The sequence below is a fragment of the Temnothorax longispinosus genome, unplaced genomic scaffold (assembly GCF_030848805.1).
Source record: "Temnothorax longispinosus isolate EJ_2023e unplaced genomic scaffold, Tlon_JGU_v1 HiC_scaffold_272, whole genome shotgun sequence".
In the NCBI taxonomy this organism is placed as follows: Eukaryota; Metazoa; Arthropoda; class Insecta; order Hymenoptera; family Formicidae; genus Temnothorax; species Temnothorax longispinosus.
Genome location: NW_027270092.1, coordinates 1 through 12,994, shown reverse-complemented (window position 1 = coordinate 12,994; position 12,994 = coordinate 1). Strand labels below are relative to the sequence as shown.

Here is a 12,994-nt window from a genome sequence, read left to right as displayed (position 1 = left end):
ACTAAAAAAGGATAAAAAATAAGTTGAACCGATAATAACTTACGACAATTCCTTCGCGTAAACGGGATTGATCTCCTCGGCATCAGCTCCCTGCCGTCAATATATAACTTGCATTCCGCTTCTGCATAATCGACGATACATGCCCATTTTGTGGCATCTAGCCTTAGCATCTTTGTGTGATATCGTATGTTTGGCGCTCGCCATGATGTATATTATGTATTATAGTCATTAGTTTAGTCTCGTTCAATTTCATGCGCTGTATTTAATCGTCTTTCGAATATCTCTATTCTATTTAAGAAATAATTGGCTATGAGAGCCGATGCAGGATCGAATATGCGGAAAAATTATATTTGCAGTCAAAACATTAAAACATTAAGATCAATCAAACGTTTCGGCCCTAAATCGGGCCCTCTTCAGTGACTCATATAAAAGTTAATGTGAACGCAACGACGCGGTATCGCAATGGGCTGATTACAATATCGGATATGCACGCGTACAATGGTATCGCAATCGGTTAATGCGAAACGCAAGCGCAGATGTTATGATTAGCATTTTGAGGACGCCAGGTGCGCGTTCAGATCTTTCTTCAAGTGTATGTTACGGCGCGTATGTCCGGTAAGCACCCACGTAGCATTGACAGCGGGAATCAAAGAGAGAGAGACGAAAGCAGCAAACTGTGGCCCGGCAGAACTACCGAATGCAGTAACCATTAGGGCCATTACAAAAGATGGAAAATATGCGTAACTTACTGCGTACTACACGAACCGCATTCAGACGTCTCTGACATATTCGCTGTGTGGAGAACGATGTGTGTTCGTCTGAGCCCCGAATGTGAGGTCAAAGCGCACGCCGTGATCTCAAGAGCACGCGAACGTATAACAAATTATAAACAAATATACATCGCCGAGCGCAACAAGAGAATTTCTATCCCTCGCGTCGTTCAGGACTTACTCCAGCTTGGTGACGGTTTTAGCCTTCCTTTCTCTGACAATAAGAGCAAGATATGCTTTGAATTTATCAAGAGAGTGGAGAGTAGTGCCTACAGATTACCGGCCATTAAGAAGGTTGGTCTGAGGAACTACACCTCCGCAATTGTTAACAGGCTTTTCGATTCCAACCCTTCCTTGGACTCCATTGGGTTGGAGTTAAGATCAGCCTTGAGAGATACCAACATCTTTATCCGTCACCATCCCGAGATCATTTTCACGAGGGCAGACAAAGGCAACACCACAGTAGCTATGCTGAAGTCTGAATACATGGAGAAAATGAGTGCTTTACTAGGAGACGAAACCACCTACTCCATTATTGATAGAAATCCTACCAGAAAGATCATTTCAACGCTGGTCTCCCTCCTTACGCGTTGGAAAAATAAAAAATATATCACACAGCAGGAATATCGCTCCCTACATGTCAGTGACGGCATCTTACCTAGGGCTTATGGCCTACCTAAGATCCACAAACCCGATTGCCCACTCAGAATCATTGTGTCTTCCATTAACACTCCTCTGTATGACCTAGCTTCTTTCCTACAAAAGATCCTACACAAGAGTTTGCCTATAAGTGGATCCAGCATCAAGGACAGCTTTACATTTTTCGAAAAGCTGAACAACAAAGAGTTTCCCCCTGAATTCGTGTTATTTTCTTTAGATGTTATCTCGCTTTTTACGAATGTTCCGACCGACTTGGTCATTGACAGCATATGTAGACAGTGGAATCTCATAGGTCCAAATACTAAATTACCGCGTGAAGAATTCGTAGCCGCTATCAAGTTCGTGCTTGATTCTACATACTTCACATTTGACAATGTCATTTATAGACAGACACACGGCAGTCCTATGGGGTCTCCTCTGTCCTCTGACGCTGCGGAGATTGTCATGCGGGATCTTGAGAATAAGGCCTTGAAACGACTCAAATATATTCCACCTTTTTATTTCCGCTATGTCGACGACGTTGCATCTGCGGCGCCCCTTGAGTTCTTACAAGACACCCTTAACATTTTTAACTTCATTCACAACAGGCTACAGTTTACAATAGAAATTAATAATAACAACACCCTTAATTTTCTCGACACAACGATAATAGCTGCCAATGAAAGACTGATATTTGACTGGTATCACAAACCGACCTTTTCTGAACGATATCTCAGCTTCTTTTCCAGCCATCCAAACAGCCAAAAGAGGGGAGTAGCTATGGGTTTAATTGACAGGGCTTTCAGGCTATCCTAGTTTCCACCAAAAAAAATCTGTCTCTGGCCATCACTCTCTTACTCGAGAATGGCTATCCATTAAACTTCGTTTTAGCGATAATTGTGAAAAAGCTTAGTTCTCTTTTTAAAAAATCTATCTCGGGGCCTCTGGACGATGAAGAGCCAAGCGGTAGGTCTTATCTGTCTGTTCCGTACGTAAAAAATATATCAGAAAAATTCACTCATCTCGCCAGTACTATGGATAAAAAACTAAGTTTTTACGGCTTTAATCGACTAAACGGCCTTATTAAAGTACACAAGGACACTGTCGATAACGTTTCTCAAAGCAACGTGGTGTATCGCATCAACTGCGCTGACTGTGATGCTTCGTACACGGGACAGACGGGTAGACTATTGGTATCATGGAACACAAGCGAGTAAATCCGGGGGGACATTCTGTAGTGCAGATGCATTGTATGGATAATAACCATAAGTTTGATTTCGGGAGTGCCGTAATCCTTGACAAAGAACCGTTTCACATTAAACGCTTGGTTTCTGAAATGTTGCACATCGGTCTGCAGCACAACGGGGTCAATTTACAAACAGACACCAATTTTCTAGGCGAATCATACCTCCCGCTAATAAATAAAATAAAGCGTCGCTCTAATGTTTAGGTAAATCCGCCAAATTCTTTTGTTGCGACCGTGTGCTCGGCGATGTATATTTGTTTATAATTTGTTATACGTTCGCGTGCTCTTGAGATCACGGCATGCGCTTTGACCTCACATTCGGGGCTCAGATGCCGACGAACACACATCGTTCTCCACACAGCGAATATGTCAGAGACGTCTGAATGCGGTTCGTGTAGCACGCAGTAAGTTACGCATATTTTCCATCTTTTGTAATGGCCCTAATGGTAACTGCATTCGGTAGTTCTGCCGGGCCACAGTTTGCTGCTTTCGTCTCTCTCTCTTTGATTCCCGCTGTCAATGCTACGTGGGTGCTTACCGGACATACGCGCGTAACATACACTTGAAGAGAGATCTGAACGCGCACCTGGCGTCCTCAAAATGCGAATCATAACATCTGCGCTTGCGTTTCGTATTAACCGATTGCGATACCATTGTACGCGTGCATATCCAATATTGTAATCAGCCCATTGCGATACCGCGTCGTTGCGTTCACATTAACTTTTATATGAGTCACTGAAGAGGGCCCGATTTAGGGCCGAAACGTTTGATTGATCTTAATGTTTTAATGTTTTGACTGCAAATATAATTTTTCCGCATATTCGATCCTGCGTCGGCTCTCATAGCCAATTATTTCTTAACTTGTTTTACTCAGAGCCTACCATATACGTTTGTTTCTCTGTTCTATGTATCGTTTGATGTATTTCGGTGACTCGCGCGAAACGTCGACGGATCGCGATCGACGCGGCATCGATATTTGCGCGACTCACCAATCGGTGCTGCCCTCGCTCACGCTGGCAGGGCACCCGCCTGAAGAAGATCAAGTACTCGCTCGCGACACTTTTCCAGCGCCGCGAGCACAACTCACTCATCGTCAAGCGTTCTGAGAGGACACATCTCTCATCGGACTCTCATCGTCACGACGTCTCGGGGTGCACACGCTATACGTGCATACTCGAACATCCGAGAGGCCACATAGAGCTCGTTCTCCGGAAGTGCGATCGCTTCCTCTGCCTGCCTTGCCTTGCTGTTCTTGCTTGCCTTGCTGTCTTTGCTTGCTTGCCGCTTTGCTTGCTGCCTCTGCCTGCCTTGCTGCCCGAGCTTGCCTTGCTGCCCTTGCCTGCGCTTGCTGCACATGCTGCCCACGAGCTTGCTAGAGAGACGAATTCTCCAGAAGACGACGGCCTCCCGAACGGTGAGTCGCATTTGCTTTATTACGTTAATTCGCTTTGGGGAGACGATACACACCTCCCCTGGTCCTTCGAGTCACGTAGTTCGCACCAATTCGCAAATCCGGGGAACGCTTAAACGCCCCCCGAGCAGTCATCATTAGGATTTTCTTTGTATCCTATCTTCTAAAGAAGCCCATCGAAAATTCTTGATATGTATAACTAGATGACATTCAGAGCACTGGGCAAAAATCACATAACATTCAGAGCACTGTGTGTGGGCAGAAATCACATATATATTAAATATATATATTCACACCAAACCGCATATATAACATCCTGTTATTTTTACATTTAGGAAAATTATTTTATATTAACTCTGTAATGTATTGGCAACGGAATACGTATAGTCCGGCATAGTTCCGAAACGTAAACATGCGAAGCATAGGTAGCGACTCAAAGATATGTAAGCACTGTAAGCAAGAGCGGGGATCGAGTCAGTCGTCCTGTGGTCGTTAAGCAGAGCGCGCCGCGTCTCATTGTATTAAATATTAAATACATATATTAGTAAGCTACCACAGAGTTCAGTTCTTGAGAACCCCGCGTACGTAACAACTGGCGACGAGGTAATCGAAACCCAGAGTGCAGAGTAGTGATGCACTGTAAATGAAGAAAGACTTGTAAATAGCGAGTGTATTCCGTAGTGAAAAGACTCGACGATTACGTATGAACAGCTACTGCAGTGTACGGAAAGTGAGCGGTAAAAAGTAAAGTGCGGTACAAGTACGAATGCCGGGCTTCAGCAAAGCATCCATCGATTATAGTAAAACATCGTGGATCTATACGTTAACTAAACCACAAATAATTGAAATTCTAACGCAATTAGAATTAGTACACGAAGACAAGAGTGGTATAGACAAGTTACGTAAAATTTTACGCGCTCACGTATCCAAAGAAACCGCGGAGGCGGAGCAACAGACCGACGGAAAGGAGCTGCTGGGCAGTGTATACGAAAACAACGATTCAAGGGCAATTCACGCAATGGCAGAAAGCAACAGTAAAGGATTGGAATTTCACCTAGGAAAGGATGACTGGGAAATATACTGGGAAATATACTGAGAGGCTCAAATTATATTTCGTAGCAAACGACGTTAAGGTAGAAAAGCAAGCTGCAATATTGTTGACGAAAATTAGTCCCGATACATATAAACTTGTCCGTGATTTATGTGCGCCAGCTAAGCCAAGTACGAAATTATACGCAGAAATTGTAAAATTAATTAAAGAGCATCTAAACCCAAAACCATCCGAAACAATGGAGAGATGTAAATTTTATCAAGCACACCAAGCAGGTACGGAATCGGAGTTTACGACGAGACTTAAAAGTTTATCAATAAATTGCAATTTCAGCGATGCATCAACGGCATTACGTAATCAATTAGTATGTGGACTTAAGGACCATGCTACAAAAATGGCGCTATTCCGGGAAGAGAATTTAACCTGCGAATCAGCCTATAAAATCGCCACGACGTTGGAAGCGGCCGAAAGAAATGCGGTATCGACCGACAAATTAAATGAAGAAACTACGGCAAAAACAAGTGTAAATATAATATAGGCAAGTCAGGGACCAAGAAACAGAAGACAAGGCAATCCAAAATTAAGGGGAAGAGGTGCCGATCGTGGAAGTAGGCAAGGCCAACGACATAAGAACAGAATTCCAGTAAACAAAAGAAACCGAAGTCTAAACGACAGCCCAAATAAGCAAGACGGGAGGAGCAGTTCGTGTTATTGCTGTGGCAAGGCAAATCACTGGGCACGTGATTGTTATCACCGATTCAGCACGTGTAACGCCTGTAAGAAGAAGGGACACTTGGCAACAGTGTGTAAGGCGCAGAGGGCAATACAGCACTTAGAACAAGACGAGGCGGACGAAGACCAGAGGAAGGAGGATACGGCAAATAACTTCTTCAAGATGGATCAAGAAGACGACAAAAGATCATCGAGAGCGACTATTGGTAACATAACAAGTGTAAACGGAGATGTAAAAGCAGATCCAATGTATGCAAATGTAATAGTCAACGATATAGAATTAGAAATGGAAATCGATACGGGATCATACGCGGCGATAATTTCGAAAAAGGATAAAGATAGATTGTTTCCGGCAAACGAGGTGAAACCAACAAAATATTTATTAAATGCATACGGGAAAGTCCCACTAGAGCAAGTAGGTATTCTAGAGAACTTAAAAGTAAAACTAGGTGAGCGGGAAAATACACTTTCAATGGGAGTAATGAAAGGAGAAGGTCCAATATTAATCGGTAGACAATGGTTAAAAGTCTTTGGACTATGGCCATTGCCAGTGGATACAAAGGATAGAGTAGAAAGTTGTAATAAAATCGATTTAATAAACGTAGCGAAAGAGTTTCCAGTTAGATTTCCAAAATTGTTTGGCGCGGGACCAGGCTTGTATAACAAAGGAAAGCTCAAATTGGTATTGAAAAAAAATGCGCAACCGGTGACCCTCAAAGCTAGACACGTACCATTCGCGTTAGCAGGTAAAATTGAAAATGAAATTAACAGATTGGTTGAATTGAAGCATATCGAGAAAGTTGATGTCAGTGAATGGGCGACACCGATTGTGCCGGTAATAAAATCAGACGGGTCTGTCAGAATTTGCGGTAACTTCAAAGTTCAAGTTAACGTTGACTCCGAATTTAGTTAGAGATCGACACCCGATACCACTAATTGACGAGATATTCGTGGCCCTGAGAAATGGCAAAACATTTACGCAAATTGATCTAGAGCACGCATACACGCAGATTCCGGTTGATGAGGATAGCAGAAATTATTTAACCATAATAACACATAAGGAGCTCTATAGATATACAAAAATGACAGAAGTCGGGTATTGCGTCGGGCCCAGGAGATTTTCAGAAGAAAATTGAATAATGCATAGCGGGGGTTGACGGTGCGATCGCCTACCTCGATAACATATTCTGTACGGGTAAAAATGACAAAGAACATTTAGAGACACTTTATGCGGTATTTAAGCGGCTCGAAGATAGCGGATTTAAAGTAAATATCAATAAATGTGAGTTCTTCAAAGAACGATTAGATATCCTAGGTTTTGTAATCGATAAAGACGGTTTACATAAGTCCAAAACGAAAGTTAGAGCAATGATGGAGGCACCGACGCCCGCAAATAAAAAGCAGTTAGATTCGTTTCTTGGTTTAATTACGTACTACGCGAGATTTTTACCGGATAGAGCAAGAAAATTAAAACCCCTTTACGAGTGTGCGAAAACAGGTAATTTTATGTGGACAAAAGAGTGCGAGAGTGCGTTCGAGTGGGTCAAGGCTGAATTAATATCACCACGGGTGTTAGCGCATTTTGACCCCAACGAAGAGATAGTACTATCATGCGATGCATCTGCGTATGGATTGGCAGCAGTACTGTCTCATCGGTATAAAGATAAAACAGAAAAACCGATAGCGTTCGCATCTAAAATAATTCCAGAGAAAGAGTTGAATCGCGCAGTAATTGATAAAGAAGCAAGTGCAATAGTGTTTGGATTTAAAAAATACTATAATTACATTTATGGGAAAGAGATAACGTTAAAAACCGATCACAAGCCGTTAGTTTTTATTTTTGGCCCAAAACAAGAGATTCCACTGACAATAGCAAGTAGATTACAACGGTGGGCATACTTTCTTTCGAGGTTCACATATAAGATAGAATACGTTAAGTCAGAACTAAATGGTAACTGCGACGCGCTCTCGCGATTTCCGATCAAGGATTCAACCCCAATATTTGATCACGAGTTCACTGCGATAAATTATGTTGAGGAGGCGTTAGATACATTAAGCGCGGTGGAGATTGCGAAAGAAACGAAACGCGATAAGATACTAAGTAAAATAGTACGATATGTAAACGGTTCCAGGCCGAGTATGACTGAGATGAGTGAATGCGAACAAAAGTTTTATGCGAAACGAGATGAGTTAAGTGTCGAAAAAGAATGTCTGTTGTGGGGATACCGAATAGTGGTGCCAGAGTCAGTGCGGGAAAGGGTGTTACGAGAACTACATGCATCTCACTTTGGCATAGTAAAAATGAAGATGTTGGCGAGATCTTATGTATGGTGGCCGAATATAGATAGTGACATCGAGAAGGTAGCGGCAGCATGTAAAGTGTGCGTGCAGGAGCGGAAAAAACCTCCAGGTGTTCCGCTAACACCATGGCCGTATCCGGATAAATGTTGGAGCAGAATACACTCAGATTTTTTAGGTCTGTTTTATGATCACATGTTCATGTTGATTATCGATGCTCATTTCAAATGGCCGGAAATTATTAACATGCATAAATGTACTCAAGTGCCAAGAGTAATCGAAGAGTTCAAGAAGGTTTTGGTTCGTTTTAGAGTCACTATAATAAGAGTCTGGACAGTCTTTGGTTTTGAAGCAAAATGGCGGTAGTCAGACTCTTATTCTAGGAACTCTAGTTATCGATGTATGTATATATACATACATTGTACGTATGCACGTGGTCAAACTGCAGTTGCCTATCAGAAAATATAAGACGTTTTTAAACTGATCTACTATAAACAGGTGAGCCTATACATTATGTTTTAAATTTATTAAGTTAAAAATAAATAAAAGCAGATATACAGACACTGTGAAGTAACAAAAATGATAGTCTAACCTTCTCATCAATCATTACATCTATTAATGATTTAAATGTTATTACTTTGTAGAAAATATGACTGGTTGTTGTGTCGTTGGATGCAATAATAATAGTGAAAAAGGTTTTTCACTAAGAAGATTTCCATCCAATGAAGAACGGAGGACATTATGGGTGTCAAAAATAGGCCGGAAGAATTGGAAACCTTCTCCAAACTCACATATTTGTGAAGTAAGTATACAATGTATCGTATACGGTATACGTAATTGATAAATTAAAATTATAGATATTTATATAAGTAATGGTATGGTATTTTTTAGGTCCATTTTGCTGAAGATATGTGGGAGAAACCTCGAATCGATGGAAAAAGAAAGTTAAAACACAACGCTGTGCCAACAATTTTTACTATTGTTCAAAAAGAAAAAGAAAATAAGGAAAATCCATCTCATGCAGTACGTTTATTTATTTTTAAAATTGTCATAAATGTAGAATTTATAGAAAAATTGTTTTTAATAGGTAAGCCACTTTCAAGAATTTCACAAGACGTCTATCATATCGGATATATCAGAAGAAACGTGTACAACACAGAGATACAACATGGAGCAGGATACTGAACAAATAAATATTTAAGAAAGATCCATTCAATTTCATGACGCAGCAACATCCAAGTCAGATGACGGTGAATTAAGTTTGGCGGGGTCTGCTTTATTGGAAATAGAAGAGTTAAAAAGAAAACTCAATGAAGCGAATAAAAAACTTCATGTCGCTAACGTAGTCGTTCACAAAGCTGAGAAAACGAACAAAAACCTGCTACAACGAATAAGAAAATTAAAAAGATTTCGTATTGAAAAAAGTTTGTTAAAATCCTCCGAAATACTACGTAAAGTTTTCAACAACGACCAAATCGAATGGCTTCAAAGAGATTCTCCTACACGGGGAATACATAAATGGTCTCAAGAAACAATAAAAAAAGCACTTCGTTTAAAATTTTGTTGTTCCAAAAATGGCTACAGTGAGCTCATAAAACAAAATATACCTCTGCCATCAACACGTACACTTAGGAGGAGCATTGAAACAATTAATTTTCAACCAGGGATATGTAATGACATCTTTGAAGCTTTAAAAGATAAAATATCACAATTTCAGGACGATAGAGAAAGAGATTGCATGTTAGCGCTCGATGAAGTCAGTCTTACTCCTGGTATACAATACGATCCATCAACAAATTTTTTTATTGGACATGCTACCATTCCTAATAGTCACGGTAAATCTACATCCTAATTTTATGCTACTTTTTTGTGTATAAAATTTTTCTGGGGAGCAAAAATGGGTTTCCTTTCGGTGTAGATAAGTGCACTATTTCGAGGTTCGCAATTGGCTGGAAGGTAGAAATAATGCGCTTATCTACATCGAAAAAAGAACTCATTTTTGCTCCTCACTGTACAAATTGAAATTCTAGGCAGCGATCACGTAACTTTTTCCCTACGGCGGAAACGTAAAAAGTGAAAAGTTTTACGTGAAATTACGTGATCGATCCTTTGTATTTGTCTTTATATGCTTTTTATTCTGTCTTTCTTCTTTGTTGGTTTTCTATACTAGGAGAAAAACCCTTAGCTACGCATGATTTAGTCTTCATGCTTGGAGGTATATTTATTCGGTGGAAGCAAATAATTGCCTATTATTACACTCCTGATGGATTTGATGGTGCACACTTAAAACCCATTATTGAAGAAATTATTGAGAAGGCTGAGTCCATAGGGCTTTACGTACATAGCGTTACGTCGGATATGGGAGGAGTGAATCGAGCCATGTAAAGAGTTTTTTCAAACATTCATGCTGGTAGATATTCAAAAATTCAAAACTCTATCCCTCATCCAATTGATAACAAACGCAAGTTATTCTTTTTTGCTGATGGTCCACATCTCATCAAAAACCTTAGAGCAACTTTAATTAATAACAATGTTATCATGCTACCAAATCAGTTTAAACAGTCTAATCAATTGTCTTCAAATATTGTTCAATTTACTCATCTAGAGGAACTAGTAAATGAACAAGAAAACTTATGGTTCAAACTTGCACTAAAAATAAATAAAGATGTTATTAAATTATCAAACTTTAATAAAATGAAAGTTAGCAAAGCAACTAGTATGATAGATAGAGAAGTTAGTGGTGCATTAAATTTTTTAGGACATGAAAAGAAAAAAGATGATTATAAAACAACAGCTCTATTTATAGAAATAGCCTCGAAATGGTTCACATTAATCACCTCGCGAACTCCATTAGTGGCGTTAGGGAAGAAAGCAGAAAATGAAAAATCTGAGGACATATTTAATAAAAAAATCAAATTTTTAGAATCTGTTATTGACTTGTTTAGAGATATGGAAATTGGTAAAGACAAAAAATTTAAACCTGTACAAGCTGGAATCATGATCTCAACACAATCTCTCATCGAACTTACAAAATATCTAATTAATGATCGAGGATATTTATTTGTATTAGGAGGGCGATTTACGCAAGACTGCGTAGAGAATTTGTTCTCTAACATTAGAAAAAAGTTTCCTATTCCAAATTGTATACAGTTTAAGCAAAGTTTGAAGATTATAAGCGTGTCTCAATATTTACAAAAATTGGAAAATACTAGCTATGAACAAGATGACGGTGTCTTAACTTCTCATTTTTCCCTGACAAGGAAACGTACTTGTAAAACAAATATGAGTCAAGAGGTTCCTGTAATTCCCCTTGAAGTTGAAAACAGGGTTATTTCTTTGAATAATTTAGAAATGAACTCGTTATATAATGCAAGCGGTTATATTTTGTCTAAAATATGTAACACAAATGTAATTTGCGATAACTGTTTAGATTCGGCAGGATCAAAAACATATAATCCTAACATAAAATTTTCAAATTTAGTACGCCTTAAATGTTACCGAACAAAAACATTATTTTTTGTAAATAATGAAACATTTAATTACTTTTACAAAATGGAAATTATTATTCGACGATACATACCTTATTTAAAAAACGTTAATTGTGATTTGGTAAAATTTTTTTTAGATAAAATGACACATGTGAAATGTAACACACTAAAAAATTGCCACAATATTTCTGATATAATAATGAAACGATTTATTCGATTCAGAATTAAAATAGAGTGCCAAAAAGGACGCTTAAAAGCACCTATATATAGTAGTGCCACTATGGCAAGGCATTTTATTGTTAAATAAAACTTTTTAAATTTTAAAATTTTATTGTTAAATAAAATGCCTTACCATCGTGTTATTCTATTAAGTAATATTTAAAATATGTTATATCTATTAATATAATTAGTATAATCAGTTATATGAGTAAAGGTAAATTGTCAGTATTTTGTAATAAATAACACAAATTCTACTCTCAAAGTTAGCATTTATTTTCTAAATCCAAGTCCAAATTCAAATCTTATGCTAAGTCTACAATGCGAGTCGTAAATTCGTGAGTCTTAAGAATTGACCAATCACAATCGAATTTGAGGAGAATAATCGACTGTGATTGGTCAATTCTTACGACTCACGACTTTACGACTCGCATTGTAGACCTAGCATTACTGCACGCACATGGTTCTCGAAGTGGGGATATGGAATGCTCGATTGGTTCTGCCATTTTGCTTCAAAGGAGTCCAAGGGCCAATAAAAAGTCTGACAAGACTGTCCAGACTCATATTATAGGGACTCTAGTTCGTTTTGGTTTGCCGAGACATCTGGTGACCGACAACGGTACTCAATATCAGAGAGAAACCTGAGAGCGGCCATCCGGCTTCGAGGGACGTCTGTCCTAATCTGCCCTCTGAGAAAGTGGACGTCAACTACGGCGTTACGCTCGGTAACGATCAGAGAGGACTCGGGTAACGATACATGGGTTCGTATCCATGCTATGGTTCGTGTCCGAACTACTCAGATGGAGGGGATATGCTGGTCGCGTAAGCCTTTCCTTTGTCCGTGTACGCTAGGCCCTCGGCAAGCTTTGAGCGGGGAGAGAAGGGCAGACATACGATCTGCTGTCTCTTTTGAGCTGTGACGTTGCCGCTTTGCACGGGCCGGCTTGCCGGCTATACTGCGCATTTCGGGTATCGCGTCTCGTGTCTCGCCGAGTGCCGAGTCTCGAGTTGACAAATCGACGATACGCTATACCCGCTATATAGTATACGTTACATTTGCTTGTATACAAATTTTAATTTTTATATTTATAATTAAATATATATATATATATATATATATATACATATATATATATATATATA

At 39.5% G+C, this 12,994-nt stretch overlaps 1 protein-coding gene and 1 long non-coding RNA gene across 2 annotated transcripts; both read left to right on the top strand.

Annotated features, from left to right (window-relative positions):
* The first annotated feature begins 806 nt into the window (after positions 1 to 806).
* Positions 807 to 2,225, top strand: LOC139824139 (uncharacterized). Its single transcript, XM_071796631.1, has one exon. It carries the CDS (start codon positions 807 to 809, stop codon positions 2,223 to 2,225), a length of 1,419 nt encoding a protein of 472 aa, XP_071652732.1.
* A 6,336-nt stretch (positions 2,226 to 8,561) lies between these two features.
* On the top strand, positions 8,562 to 9,102 carry LOC139824140 (uncharacterized). Its single transcript, XR_011735014.1, has 3 exons — positions 8,562 to 8,645; positions 8,792 to 8,949; positions 9,039 to 9,102. It is a non-coding gene; the product is annotated as an uncharacterized lncRNA (long non-coding RNA).
* Positions 9,103 to 12,994: the final 3,892 nt, after the last annotated feature.